The 15,156-nt window shown below is 51.1% G+C and overlaps 1 protein-coding gene across 5 annotated transcripts in view; it reads right to left on the bottom strand.

The window, feature by feature from the left end:
* Nucleotides 1–15,156, bottom strand: part of EVC (EvC ciliary complex subunit 1) — an 82,378-nt gene that overhangs the window by 2,131 nt on the left and 65,091 nt on the right. For all 5 annotated transcript variants that reach the window (XM_082462774.1, XM_082462772.1, XM_082462773.1 and 2 more), the window contains exons 13-18: nucleotides 14,267–14,376; nucleotides 11,688–11,898; nucleotides 10,521–10,727; nucleotides 7,660–7,804; nucleotides 5,985–6,096; nucleotides 1,003–1,129 (exon numbers count right to left, since the gene is read on the bottom strand). In XM_082462774.1, the coding sequence (XP_082318900.1) occupies nucleotides 1,003–1,129; nucleotides 5,985–6,096; nucleotides 7,660–7,804; nucleotides 10,521–10,727; nucleotides 11,688–11,898; nucleotides 14,267–14,376 (912 nt within the window). The remainder of the gene's footprint in view (nucleotides 1–1,002; nucleotides 1,130–5,984; nucleotides 6,097–7,659; nucleotides 7,805–10,520; nucleotides 10,728–11,687; nucleotides 11,899–14,266; nucleotides 14,377–15,156) is intronic.

The following is a 15,156-nucleotide window of genomic DNA, read 5'->3' as shown; positions in this document are numbered from 1 at the left end:
AGCAGGCAGAGGCACGTGTGATGCGGGGGCAGCTAAGCATCCATCCTCGCTCACGCCAGCCATGGATCCCACTTTACAGATGAGAACACTGAGGTGCGAGGGGCTCGGCGAGGGCAGCAGAACCAGGATCAAGCGCACCCCTGCCTGACTCGAGTCGGAGTCCTTAACTGCCAACACCATTTGATTAACAGCCAGACCCGGATTCCGTGGCTTATTCACTGTGGGGCACTGGGAGGTGACTTACCTCTCGGGGCCTCAGTTTCCTCATCTGTAAATGGGATACTGGGTGTAACCCGCTCCTTGGCTGTCAGAGTAGGACTTTAGGTGGTGAATGTAAAGCTCTCTGCTCAGGGACTGTCTACAAGAGACCCTCAGGGAATAGATGTTAACCGCCATTAACATCTTTCTCATCACTGTCTCAGATGTCACTGCCACGCCGGTGGCAAGCACTCAGATGGGGCCAGCACTCCACTCAGCACTTCCATTCGGGAATATCTGATTTTTTTTACAGGCGGCCACTTTGCTTTAAAGCCGCACCTTATAATCTCACGCTGATGAGATTTTTCTGGGATGAGATATCCACAGGATATCACGAAAGCTGAGCTTCCTGTGTGTTCTAGGTAAAGCGCAAACCTTAGTCACAGCAGCACTGCCTGAATGATACTGATGTTTGCCGTGACACCAAGAGGCCCCCATGGTGGCGATTCACACACAAGGAGACGCTCATTCCTTTCAGCTCAACAGACAAAACTGATGAGTGGTCAGGGCCTGGCCCGGAGCTGGTGCTGCAGACCCGGGGGAATCAAAGTTCACAGCTGAGCAACGAGGCTGATGTGTCATCAGCCTGTGAGACTAGCGGGGGCTGAGGGGGTCCCGAGCAGGGCGTGTGGTCCTCACAAAGGCTCCAGTGCTGACCTGTGATCATGAGCTTAGCCTTTTACTATTTCCAGTCCCCTGTAAACCACTGCCCGCTTTGCAAAGGCCCGTTTTCAGAAGTTGTACCTGTAGCTGGGTCTCAAGCTGGGCTTCCAGATGGTCCATGACCCTCACGCTCTGCTTCCACGCATCCCGGCGGGTCCGCTGGTGTGCCGTGAACTGGGCCAGGAACTTTTTCTGCTGCGCCAACATCCTGGGGGAAGGAACGAAGGCCGTCAGCGCTGCCCTTCCAGCAGGTTCGTCAGACCCAGCACGAACCTTTCCCCAGGGCCTGCTGAGTCGTGGGAACTAGTGACCGATAGCCATCCTTGAGCCCTTGGAGCCAGAAGAATGGCCATCGTGGGCACGATTTACTGCGGCCACATGCCCCGTGGACATAGCTCAAGTCCCTCCACCAGTGGCTGACTCATCAGAAAAGCAGATGCCATCTGATTAACACTTGAGAATTTACAGAGTCTCACACACACATTTTTCACTTGATCTTCAGGGTGGCTTGGTGACATCAGCAGGACAGAGAGGAGAAAAGCTCGGGAGAAGCTCAGAGGGCCGGGGGCAACCCTGAGGTCCCACAGCTGCAAAGCGGCTGGGCTGCAAGTGGCATCTTCATATGAGAAAATCATTTTAACCTCAGGGTGTGGCAGGGAGCAGGGAGATAGTCCCCTGATAGGACCCATCTTTATTTAAAATTTCAGAATTGCCCTAGCTCCTCCCTTGTAAAACAGAAGGCTCGTTTCCTAGCATGCAGAGTCTGAGAAACCCTGAATACAGCAGCCTCATTACTGCTAGTGGCAGAGGACAGAGCTGGGGCTGAAGCAGGGTCCCTGACCTGGAGAGAGGCCCCACCTCCCTTTCAGGAGCAGAGACCCCTCCCCTCCTGCTTTGAATACCCTCCCCTCCTTGGCTGACCTTCCTCTAGTCCTCAGCGAACAGGAACATTCAATACCACCCACCCTGCTTCTGTAATCGTTCTCTGCCTTCTTCCTTTCAATCTTGTGGTTGACTTTCTGAAAGGGGCTGAATTTCTAGACCTGAAGGCAGAAGTCACTTTTAGCATCAATAAGCAGCTGTCCACGGAGTATATCTGAAGGCACAAAATTCCACCTGCTTTTGCGTCTGCTCTTCCTTCTACCAGTAATGCCTTTCCCCTCTTTGTTGTCTTTGTCTGGCAAACTCCTATTCATCCTACAAGACCCCATCATCTGTCATCCATCCATCTATTCACTCATTCCTTTATTCTTAAAAGTATTTCTGGACTTCCAGGTGCTATGCTGGGTTTTGAAGACACAGTTGTGAATAAGAGACTCATAGTCTGTGCCCTCATGGGGCCCCACTTTGAGCTGGGGAGGGGGATAGATATCGAACAAATAACTGTGATACGGCTGAGGTCAGTGCTCTGCAGTGTGGTTCTCTCTCACACCCTCAAGGAGGATGCATTACTTTCCTGGGGCTGCTCTAACAGATGACCACAAACTAGGGGGCTTAAAAAAAACAGGTATCTGTCCTCTCACAGAAGATCCCAGAAATCTTCAGTCAAGGAGTCATGCTTCCTCTGGAGGTTCTAGAGGTGAACACATTCCTTGCCTCTTCTGGTGGCCGCTGGCACCCCTGGGCTTGTGGCTGTGTCACTCCAATCTCTGCCTCTGTCGTCACATCATCTTCTCTGTGTGTGGCCAAATGTCCCTCTGCTTCCCTTGCCATTGGATTTAGGACCCACTGGGATAACCCAGGGTGATGTCCTCCTCTCCAGATCTTTAACATAAATGACATCTGCAAAGACCTTTTTCTAAATAAGGTCGCACGTATAGGTTCAGGGATTAGGACGTGGACATATCTCTTGTGGGCCCCTGTTCAGCTCACTACAGAAGCTGGGTGGCTCCTTTCCGTGAGCAGCTTCCTCCCCAGACCCGCCCTGTCACCAGTCCTGGTCACTCTCGACTGTCGTCCTGCTGGCTTGTCTGCTCCCCCATGGACCTGGCCCTTGGGAATGCAGGGAAGTGACAGGCCTGCCCAGGAAGGGCCTGTCTGCCCGGGTTAGGGGCAGGGCTTCACCCTCGAGGCCTGGGGAGCCATGCGAGGGCCCAGGAGAATCTGAGACACGGGCTGCCTCGTGTTTTATGCGATGCCCTGGTTGCAGCACAGGAAGCAGGGAGGGCGAGCAGGAGTCTGGTCAGAGGCTGCAGCTCTAAGCCAGGAGGGGAGTAACGAGGGCCCCGGACAAGAGAGCCCGCAGAGGACAAAGGCTGTGCTGGGACAGCCAGGTGGTGCCCGAGCTCGGGGGCAGGAGCCCCTCCGGGACTGCTGACCCCTGGCACGTCCTGGAGGGAGGAAACGGCCTGACTGTAGGCCTGGCTGTGGGATCTGAGTCACCGAGTCAGATGCGTATAAGTACATAGACTTCTTGTGTTTGGACTCAGATTTGACTATGGAAATGAAAATTTTTTAAAACATCCATTCTGAAAGCGTTCTGATTGCAGAACTGTTTGAAGTTCACATTGCACTGTGCAGTGCTGAGGGCTCGGCAGTGACAGTGCTGACGGCAATGACGGACATCAGCGCCCTGGCCACGTGCTGGCCTCTGTGTGAGCGTTTTGCAGGCTTTGCGTGGCTCATCTGCACAGTTATACACCCATGACGCAGGTGTTACTGTGACCCCATTTTGCAGATGGGGAACCTGGGGCTCGGGGCGTGAAGGGACCCAGCCACTATGTGGCTGACGGGAGGGGTGGCCACTGCATCACCTGGTAGCCCTAGGCAAGCTCACTCACAGTCCCACCCCTTGCCAGAGATGCAGTTTGAAATTTACCATCTGACTGAGAATTGTGCTTATTGTCATATCGTTTTTTAAAGTCAATACTTGTCATCACCACACTGCTCTGTCCCTAGGAGCTCTGGCTGACTTTCACTAGAAACTGCACTTATGAACTCAAGGAGATGGGCATGGAGGGAAGGGCATCAACGGCCATGTATAAGCCTCTAAATCAGTGAGACTGGGTCATGCACCCACACCCGCACTGGGCTTTGCTTTTATTTTCCATAAACCCGGCAGGGTTGGACCAGGTGGTGGCCGAGGCCCCTCCTCTTGGGTCACTGGGGTCAAAGTGGAGCCCTTGGACCACATCCGTCAGAATCCCTGGAGGGAGGGAGCGTGTGCAATTAGATGCCTGGGCCTCCCTCAAAGTCCCTGAGTCTGGGGCTCCAGGTGTGGGGCGGCCCCGCATGTTCAGCAGAAAGCCAGGTGAGACGGATGTCCCGCAGATCTGAGAACCGCTGTAGTTTGATGGATATGCGACAGTCAGAGCAAGCCCCAGCCTCAACCCCATGGCAGGGCATTTACTGACCGCTGTTAATGGCCGGAGGATTTACGGAGGGGACGCTGGACTCACTCTGACCCAGGGGACGCTGTGGTTCCTGTTTCCTAAATGAGCATCAGATGAGGGCTAGGATTTACGCATGGCATGGCATGGACCTGCTCTCCTTTACCCTGCAGAGCGGTGGTCCTGCTGCTGCTTCCAGCCGGCGGGATGCCTCCCCTTAGACAAGGGACCCCTGCCCCTGCTGTGGATCTGCAGTGCCCCCTCCCCTCATCATAGTGCCTGCACCAACTTACTGCCATCTCTTTACTTGTCCGTCTCTCCCTGCAGGCTGTGAGCACCTGGGTGGGAGGCGCTGTCCCCCGTGCCTAGCTCAGGACCTAAGTATGCACTTACAGGGACTTGTCGGTGCTGAGCCCACATCTCCTCAGCCCACCTGGTGGCCGGCTGCCCTTCAGTGGACAGTTCCCACACGCACCAACCGCATCTTACAAGCACCTGTGACCAGGTACCAGGGCTTCCTCCGGCCATGAAGGTGGTGGGGGGCTTGGCCAACTCAGGGATGCCTGGGAAGGATGGAGAGTTAACACCTCCAGGACAGACCCTCAACCAATGTGGAAGGGGGTTGGTAGACAAATCCCCTATTTTCCTTGCCACTTGCTGGCGTAATTGGAAGTTGAGTTCTGCACAATCTCTCAGGAGGTCAAGACCGGGGTTGGGCCTCAGTTGCCATGGAAACCCCTCATCATCACAGGCCTTACTGGCTTTTCTCCCATGTGGTAGGCTGCTCAGCGGCCCCCAAAGGTGTCCACGCCCTAATCCCTGGAATGTGTGAAGATGTTATGTTACACGGCAATCGGGACTTTGTAGCGTGATTAAGGTTACTGATTTACATTTGGAGATTATCCTGGATTATCTTGGTGGGTCTCAATCACCAGAGCCCATAAAAGCAGAGAAGTTTCTCCAGCTGGGGTCAGAGAGATGCAGCAGAAGAGATTCCAAGTGTAGGCAGGACTTAATGCTCCGAGATGCAGGGGCCACGTACAAAGACCAGAGAGCGGCCGATGGGAGGTCGGGGGGGCCAGCCGACAGCCACAAGGAAACGGGACCTCCGTTTTACAAGGAACTGGATTCTGCCGACAACTGAGGAAGCGTGGAAGCTTCCAGAGCCTCCGATGAGAGCCCGGCCAGCAACGCCTTGATTTCGGCCTGTGAGGCCCAGAGAAACCAGCGGCACCCGCCTGACTTCTGACCTCTGGATCCCTGAGATAACAGCGTGTGATTCGCGGCCGGTCCTTGTTACGGCAAACAGCCTTCGTCCTCATTCCCCTGCTTCCTCCCTGTGCTTCCTGGGCTCGCCTGCCCCCCAGGTCCTTGGCTCAAGGTCTGCTTCTGGGGGAACCCTCAGCACAGACCAGAGAGGAGGTGCCAGTGCAGGGCTGTGAAGACCACTCAGACCTGGAAGGGAAGCTCCCGCCATACCTTGACCTGTGCCCTCGCGCCAGGTCCCTTGCAGGGGCCGTGCGTAGAAGGGAGAGCCAGACAGGGGCTCATGGGCTTCCACGCAGCGGGGGAGGCAGAGGAGACCCGGGTCCGCAGGCGAATGTGCAGGAGGTCAGCTGCCGGGAGTGTCAGTGTCACTTGCACTGAGTGTAAGGTCAGTGCCGAGAGACACGCGCGATGCACAGGGGCCGGGACGGCCCGCGTGGGGACCCGCAGACAGCAGTGAGGCCTCACCTCTGGTGCACAGCTCCGGAGGCTTCCTGAGCTCCACCCGCTACCTCGGCCCCTGACGAAGGATCACCGAGTTCCTGCTTTTTCCGCAGCTTGAAATTTTCCATTCTCTCACCTAGAGCATTTAACATACACACAACGGTCAAGGTGCATGTTTGAAGGGCTGACGCTGCCAGGTCTGGCCTGGGCGCTGAGGTGCAGGGATCAGGACACACGTGCTCTCAGGCGTGCCTCTGCCAGCGCCACAGTTCACCCTGGGAAGGACTTCGTGTGCGTGAGGATGCTGCAGCTTCCATCACACCCCGCGAACCCGGGAGGGCAGCACCCCGGCTCTCCCTGCAACTGCTCGGGCCCGGCTTTCTTGTAAGTATCAGGAGAAAGGGGAGCCGAATAAGAAAGAGTTAACACAAAAGGGCCACCACAAATGGATAAAAATCCACACCAGGAAGGAAAAACCATTCAACAAGCAGAGCTGCAGGGGTGCAGTTAGCCTTACAGACATGGGTGCCGAACTGGCTGCTTTCCAAGGAGCTGGGAGGTTTAGCCTCTGAGTCCGAGGTGCACTGGTCTGCATATCAGAACCTGCTTCTTCTTTTTTTTTTTTAATTTAAAACAATGGTATATTTTGAAACAGGAGATGAAGACTAAAATTATTTTCTGCTGGATTCTTACTACCACCTGAATTAACTGCCTAGTTATTGGACCATAGTTATAATGAGAGGATGTATGAAGGGGGAGCCCAACCCTAGCCCTGCAGATGCAGAAACCGAGGCCTAGAGAGGGGATGTGAACACCCTGGTTCCTGAACGTTCTGCAGAGGCGATCAATCTCATCTGTCTCCTGCTGAAGGAGACCAACCCTTACTTTGGAAAAACATCAGGAAGGATCTGTAGCCAGCTGGCAGATTTCTGGGCGTGTCCCAGATTTTATCTGAATGTAGGGCTCAAATTCCCCAGGGCAAGGGGGAGAGAAAAGTGGCAGCTGAGCTTATTGAGAAACATAATATTCACAGGAGACCTGCCCCCAGGACCCGCTGCCGGTCCTTCGTCTAGGGATCTTGGACCATCCAGGAAGCATCCGTCAGAGAACACGGGATTCTACTTTGTTCTGAAGCCCTGGATGCAGGGAGGGATGTTACAAGAACAGGCTTTAAGGAACTGGGTTTTGTCTATTACCACACCATGTTCTTGCTGGCCTTGGGGATCTTGTCCATTCCATCCCCTGGGTGGCCTCTTACAGGAGCCCACAGGGGAAAACTGTCTGGGTCTCAGGCACATTTATGAGCCACTAGCCTTTTCTTATGGACACTGTGACAGCTTTAATTGAGGAAATTTCTACCTCTTTGGCCACCAGGACGTCCAGAGCCAAACCCATGGCACCTCTAAGTAGGGATCTGATGGCATATGTCCCAGACAATGGCCTAACCCTAACCCTAACGTCCTTGTCCTGATTAACCTACTTTAAAAAAAAATCCTATTGTACCGTATGGATATGTTTCTTTAAGTGCTTTTTCAAAAGCCTTTTGGGGACAAAGCAGGAGATAATTAAATACATAAAACATTAAAAAAATTAAATCTCCCAAAATAAAATTAGAAAAACCTGACATCTTGCCCTGTCCCCAACTAAGAGCATGTTTGGCTCGTTGTTGGCAGGGCTTCCCAGTGGAAGGGCGCTATACCCTGCAGGGTCTTCAGACGATGCAGCTTTCTCTCCTCGTGGTCCTGCATGGCCCTCCTGATCTGCTGGTAATACGCGTGCACGAGCCGGCCGACACCAGCGCTGGTCACGTAGACGCTCTCCACAGCCGCCTCCATCAGTGTTCTCTGTGGGCAGGAGGGGCAAGTCTCAGCAGAGGGTACACATGGAGCCAGCCATGGCCGGCATGGTCCTGGCTCCCATATTCCACCCACTCCCAACCTTGGCTGGTCAGGAGCAGGCGGAGAGTGCGTGGCTGGTTTAAACCAGTTTCGATAATCTTATTTTCCTTTGTCAGGGATGGTCTGAGGCTGACTGTATGACCCAGTTCTGGCCAATGAGATGAAATATTAGGGAAAGTCTGCTGAGGGCCTACCCTTTCCGAACATTAAGGCAAAGCCTTGGTGGGGATGAAAGACTTTGCTGTTTCCCTCTTCCTGCCTAGAATGCAAACTTGATGTCTGGAGTGGCAGTGGCCATTTTGAGACTATGAGGCAACCAACCAACACCAAGAATGATGGATCAGAAAGAGAGAGTCTGGTCCTTGGTTGTATCACAGAGCCTCTGTGCCAGCCTGGAACCACCTACTTCCACATTTCTTGTTATGTGAGATCAGTAACTTCTATTTATTTTTGTCACTTGCAGTTACATGCATTCCTCAATGATATACCTTCAGACCCAAAGCAGAACAGAAAGGAAATGCTGAGATGTCCCATCATCAGGGACATGTTGGTTGTGCACTGGCAAAATCACCGTCTTTTACTTCATAAGATGATGGGCAAAAGTCAGGTTCCAGAGCCCCCATTTCAGCATTTATTGAATGGTTCCAAGCTTTGGGCAAGAAAAAAATACCCATTTATTATTGTTGAGTGGTTGGTTATGTTCCAAAGCCTAAGAAATGTTCTTTGATTTGCAGGTGTGGACAGAAGCTATGGAGGTGAGGAGGGTTGCAGCTTAGGGCGCAGAGCAGGTGAGAGCCCACCTTCTCTCTCCCGGGCCCTGCTCCTCCCTTACTGTGGCCGGTTCTCTCTCCCTCTCTGTCGGACATCTACATCTGATTCCACCCCCCACGAGGACTCTGGGCTCTGGCCTTGCACTTCCAGTCAGGAGCTCCCACTGACGGCCTTCCTTGAATTTCATTTAGAACATGGAAGGCAGGAGACAGGAAGTCCCTCTTCTCTCCTCTCAAGTCAGCAAACCTACCTGCACATCGCGCCTTCTGTCCGTCTGTCTTCCTGCCATAGGGAAGTGGTGTCTACCCCCTCTGCATCCCACCCCTCCACCCCTCTCCAGGGCCTCCACCATTCTCTCCTCATCAGTTTTTCCAGCTGGTGTACCATTCGAATCAGCAAACACATTTGCTTGAGTAGCTCCAACTTTTCAGCCCTCTCTCGATCCCCCTCAGGCACTGCCTGTGTCTCAGTTTCTGCAAAACTTCTCAAGGGCTAGCGTGTCCTCTCCCAGTAGATCGTAAGCTCCTTGAAGGCAGGAATGTTGCCACCTGGCTACTCTCTATCCCAGCACCTGCCGCAGGGCCTGGGGCCACGGAGCCCTGTGAAATGAACATCCTTCCAGATACTGAGCCCATGTTCTTTCTGGTGTGTGTGTGTGTACTGGGAGCGGGGAGGGGTGTTCATCATTATCTAATTCTGAATCAGAGTCCCTTGGGGAAGGTGAGGACAAAATATGCCAAACTCATATTTCATTCTGTTTTCCTGTAACGACCGTTGATTAGGTCAGAGTTGTAGAATTTTAGGGGAAGGAAGAGACCCATCCAGCATCGCTAGCCCTGATGTCTGGATGATGTGGGCAGACATGAGAGATTTAGAAGGACAAGGGGTGTCTCAGAAACGTGGGTCCAACCTCTTTCCTGTGCAGATGAGTGACTTTACGTAAATGAAAGGACACATGGAAGGTGTCCACAAGCGTCCTGGCATATCCTGATGTGCGTCTGCTGCCAGCCGCAGATCTGCGACACCTCCTGTGGGTGCCGGCCATGGACTCTCTCTGCCGTGGTCTGCAATACACGGGGTGTCTTGCCTTTTCTTTTGGCTCGAGTGAGGAGGCAGCCAAGGAGAAGCCGAGCATATGCACCGGTCATGCAGGGCAAGGCCAGCCTCCGGTCCCGGCCACTCACTAAGGCTGGGAGGCTTTAAGCATGTGTTTTGCCCAATGATAAGCCTCAGTCTTCCCACCCAAATGATGGAAAGAAAAATCATCCTTTCCACGCAAGGGCTGTGGTGAGAGCCCAGTGAGACGAGGCAGACAAAGCCCTCCTGCAGACGTAGAAGGGCAACACCGACGTCACTTCTTACTATGGCCATTTGCACGCCTGCGGTTTGTCATCACCGTCAGTACAAGGAGTAAACCACTGCTTACTCAAGTCAGACTGATTTTAGCTGCATTGCTCAGCTGTCAGGGCCAACGCCACCAACCCTTAGGTCTCCGCAGAGGCGGCCAGAGGCAGGGAGTGTCCATGTCTCTCCCTGGGAGAGGGGCTTCGGTTCGAATCCTGCGTCAGCCACTGACCGGCTGGGCGGCTCTGGGTGAAACCACGGCCCTCCCGGAGCTGCTGCAAGGACCGAGCCAGGGCTCAGAAAGATGCGACACGGGGCCAGGCAGCAGGCGCAAGTCCTCATTGCTCCACGGGGCGGGGGGGCCTTCCCTCTTAGGGGGGAGGAAAAGGAGGCTCAGCGGAGCCAGGTAAGCCCGCGAGGCCAGAAGCTCCTGGGCAGGCCCCGGCTGCTGCTCTGCCCAAACCCTTCCTCTTGCCCGCCCCTGCCCCCCACCCCAGCCCAAAGTCTCCTGTGCCTCGGGCTCCCTGGGGCTGGGGTGGCCTCGCACCTTGAAGTCATCCCTGTCCTTGGCCCGGCTCTTGGAGGCCACGTTCCGCGCGTGGCCCAGCAGCGTCTGCCCGATGGCCCGCTCTGTGTGTTGCTGTAGGAGCTGCCCGACTTCCTGGGCCTCGGCCAGGAGCTGCTGCCGAAGCTGCAGCCGTGTTTGCTGCGTCTCTTCCTCCAGCCGGCCAGCCTCCTCCAGGACGCGCGCCTCCTGAAAAGGACGGGCGGGGAGAGGTTGGAGCCCCACTGCTGCCCTGCACAGATGCTCCGGTCAGGGCCAGGACCAGGATGTAGGGTCGGCCCTGCCCGGGGTCCCAGGAAGGCTGGAGAAGGGATGGAGAAGGGAAAGTGGGGACCTCTATATGCACTTGATGAGTCTGGGTATCTTGAAGATCCCCCAAGGCATTTCCTGAGCACCAACCACGTGCCCAGTGCCATCTGTGGCTTCTCACATATACAAGCACTTCCTCATTCATCCCAAACACTGTGAGGCCTGAACACTAGCAGTGATGAGGACACAGAGGCTCAGAGAGGCTGAGTAACTTTCTCTAAGTCCCACAGCAGAGCGGGTTCTAAAGTCACATCTGAGTCCACGAGTAGCCTGGGACATCATGGAGGCCAACACAAGGCCTATGGGGATTCCTTTTCTTGAAGGAATAAGAGCTGGAGAAGGAGGTGGGGTAATCAGAGGTAGGGCAGTACGTCCTGCCTGCTTCCCACCAAGCCCTCCTGGGCCGAGCAAAAGTGACTGTGAGCTTGTCCCTCACGAAGGGGTCAAAAAACATCAGCTGCTCCTATAGCGCAGTGGCTACAGGAGACCTGGAGTCAGCTTGCTTGGGTTTAAATCCCAGTCCCACAATTTACAAAGTCTTTCTTTTGATCTGTTAAAACCTTAAAACAGACTACAGAGCCCTTGTCTCCCAACGCCCGATGACGACTGTACCTATCCGTGCTCTGATTTCATGTGCGTTTTTAGTATAATTCTCATTATAATGTACACCAGAAGCTTTGGGCATACTGGGTGCCCCACTACGGGGGGGGGGCTGCCATTGTCCTGACCCCACAACGATGCTGGGGCAGGCTTGGGGTTTTGGCTAAACCGGGCTGGAGCCTGGAAGCTGAGGAAGCAGCACTCCTGTCTGCGGGGCAGGGGGCTGACGCACAGTCTTACCAAGGCTCTGAGCAGCTGCCACTGATGCTCGTCCAAACACTGGGAGGAGTCCTGCTCCAGGGCGTGCTGTTCGCGCAACTCCTGGAGAAGGCTCTTCTTCCCTGACAGCCTCATCTGGGTCAGGGTGGTGATGGCGCTGCCACGGAGAGCCAGCCTCCGGAGAGCTGAGCGTAAGAGCAGGTCGTGCCCCTGCAGGATGCACTGCGTGGACCTTTGGAGAAAGCGGGTGCCGGGCTGAGGGGTCGATATTCTTGGCTTCACTGAGTGTGATTGGTTAATGTTATGTGACAGCTTGACTGGGCCATGGGGTGCCTGGACATGTGATCAAACATCATTCTGAGAACTTCTGTGAGGGTGTTTCTGTATGAGATTAACATTTGAATGGGTAGATTGTGTAAAGCAGATTGTCCTCCCTAATGTGGGTGGGCCTCATCCAATCAGTTGAAGGTGTGAAGAGAGGAAAAAGCTGACTTACCCATGAGTAAGGGGGAACTCCTTCTGCCTGACGGCCTTGAGTGGGATATAGGTTTCTCATTTTGGACACAAACTGAAACACTGGCTTTTCCTGGGTCTTGCGACTGCTGGCCTTCAGACTGGATCTTACACCATTAGCCCTCCTGGTTCTCAGGCCTTTGGACTTGGGACTGAAACTACATATTGGTTCTCCTGAGTCTCCAGCTTGTCAGCTGCAGATCTTGGGACATCTCAGCTTCCCTCTCTGTATCTATATCTATATCTATAGGTTCTGTTTCTCTGGAGAATCCTAATACATTGACCCACCAAGAAATACCCCAAATAGTCATGCCCCACAGGGAGCCTTTACAGAGGTAGTAGGTTGGAATTATCCCATCCCCTGCTGCCCATCCTCTTAGACGCGGTGCTGACCTGGGTTATATTCAGCCATCTGTTCTTTTACTAACCTTTTAAACTTTATCACGTTCTGCCCCAAGTTTCAGGTGCATATATGCAGCTGCCTTCAGTACATATCCACTCAAATTTCTTACATAGCTCTCAAAATTAACACATCCAAAACTGAAATCATGAACTATTTTTGAGTTCCTATCCCAATGAGTCAAGTAGAAAACCTCGGTCTACCCAGGAGGCTTGACGTTTGGTTTTATAACTTAAGGTATTTTCTGACAGCCTGAAAAGTTGAGCAAAGTGCTGTCAGTCAGTTTACCAAGGAGAAGAGACCTGGCAAACACTCCAGGCTTCCAGCTGGGGGCCCTCATCCTAAGAATAAGGAATCATCCCTTGTAAAGACCTAACTCTGAATCAGCTAAATTCACAAATGGAGTGGTTGATCTGCCACTTTCTGAAATCCCTGCTAGAAGTAAGATAAATCCTCTCTGGAGGAAGATCCCATCATTCAAAGTCTCAAATTATCTCTACAATTTTTAATAACACTGTCCAGCATTCAATAAAAATAACCAAACTTGCAAACAGATAAGAATTGACCAAAAATAAAGAGAAAAAATGGATAATAGAAACATACCCACAAGATATTGGACATTAGAATAATCAGCTATGAGGAATCTGTTTAGGAAATTAAATGATAAGATGAACTTTAGCAGATAACTGGAAACTATGACAAAAATAAAATGGAAATTTTAGAACTGAAAACATAGTAACCAACATTAAGAATTCAGCAGATGGGTTTAACAGCAGATAAGAGACACAGCTGAAGAGAGCATGAACTGGAAGATAGTTCAAAATAAGTATCTAGACTGAACCACAGGGAACAAAAATATAGAATAGCCTCTAAGAAGCAAATGACGTAAGGTGAAAAAAATCTAATGAACGTGTAACTGCAGCCCCAGGAAGAATAGGGACAGAATAGGCAGAAGGAATATTTAAAGAGATAGAGGCTCAGAATTTTCAAAAACTGATGAAATATAGCAAATCACAGGTTCAAGAAGCACTACAGATTTATTTAAAACAAGCAAACAAGACATTCACAAAAAACCACATCCAAGTTTAGGCATATTATAATAAACTGATGAAAACCAAAGAACAAAAGAAAATCTTAAAAGCAACCAGAAACAATTGAAATCAGAAGACAAAATATCACCTTTAAAAGTATTTTAAAAAAACAACCAAACTAGGATTCTATACCCAATGAAAACATTCCTCAAAAATGAAGATGAGATAGACATTTTCAGACAAACAAAGCCTAAGAGAATTTGTCACTAGCAAATCTAAAATAATGAGAACCTTCATGCAAAAGAAAATACTCCTAGATGGAAACTTAAAGATACAGGAAACAATCAAGAGCAACGGAAAGGGTAAATCTAAATGAATACTGACTGCATAAACCAAAACTAATATCTCATGGGGTTGAAAATATATAGAGATGTAAAATATCCAGTAAGTCATGTGCCCTCATCAATTCTGACTCCAAGCTTGCATCCATGGCACTCTGCTATCACTCTATTTCACATTTATATTTACAATTTGGTCTCAAGATCACACTGTAAGGGAGGCCGGGGAATGGTTAACCTTACAGATGAGGACACTGAGGTTAGCATGGAGTATCTCACAGGACACAAGGCCCCCACCCTCCAGAAAGCTGTACTCACTCTTCACTGAGGCCGCCAAGTTGGCCCAAGACTCGGTGGATGATGCTCTCCTGGTCATCCCGCAGGTGTGTCTGCAGCACAGTGGACAGTGTGTGCTCCTCCATCCACACCTAAACCCCAGGATAGAGGGACAGGGGTCAACTCAGGTTCACTTCATCCATCATTGCTTTGTTGGATCATACCTTTTGTTTTTTATTTTTTTTTTAATCCCTTTCTTAAGGGATTTTTTAAAAATCCCTCCTCTATCCACACCTAAACCCCAGGACAGAGGGACAGGGGTCAACTCAAGTTCATTTCATCCATCATTGTTTTGTTGGATCACGTCTTTTGTTTCTTATTTTTTAAAAATCCCTTTCTCCCTGGATTTAATTAAATTTTTCTCTTATATTTTCGGCTAAAGTTTAAAAATGTTTCCTATTTGCATGTACATCTTAAGCCATTTAATACATATTTTCTGTGGCATGAGGAAGGGATCTAATTTTCCCTGGATAAATTGATACTAATTGTCCTAGCACCATTTATTAGATAATTTATCTTTTTATGATGGGCCTGTCATGCCACCTTGTCTGACATAGTTTCCATATATATATGAATTTCATTCCAGGCTCCTTCTTTTATTCTGTGGATCTGTCTGTTTATTTCTATACAAATACCTCACTGCTTTAATTCCTGTAGTTTATAGGAAGACTTCATAGCTGCTAGGGCAAGTCTTCCCACATTCTTTTGTACAAAACTGTCTTAACTATTCTTAGTTGCTTTTCTTTACATATGAATTTTAGGATCAGTTTATCAAGTTTGGGAAAACAGCTTTTTTTAGATTTTCTTGTAATTGGATTGAATTTACAGATTAATTTGTAGAGAATCACTGTTTTCCCAAAATTGAGTTGTCC

The sequence above is a fragment of the Balaenoptera physalus genome (genome assembly GCF_965194825.1).
Source record: "Balaenoptera physalus genome assembly, chromosome: 5".
Classification (NCBI taxonomy): domain Eukaryota; kingdom Metazoa; phylum Chordata; class Mammalia; order Artiodactyla; family Balaenopteridae; genus Balaenoptera; species Balaenoptera physalus.
The sequence above is the reverse complement of the archived record's forward strand: the minus strand, read 5'-3'. Positions and strand labels throughout refer to the sequence as shown.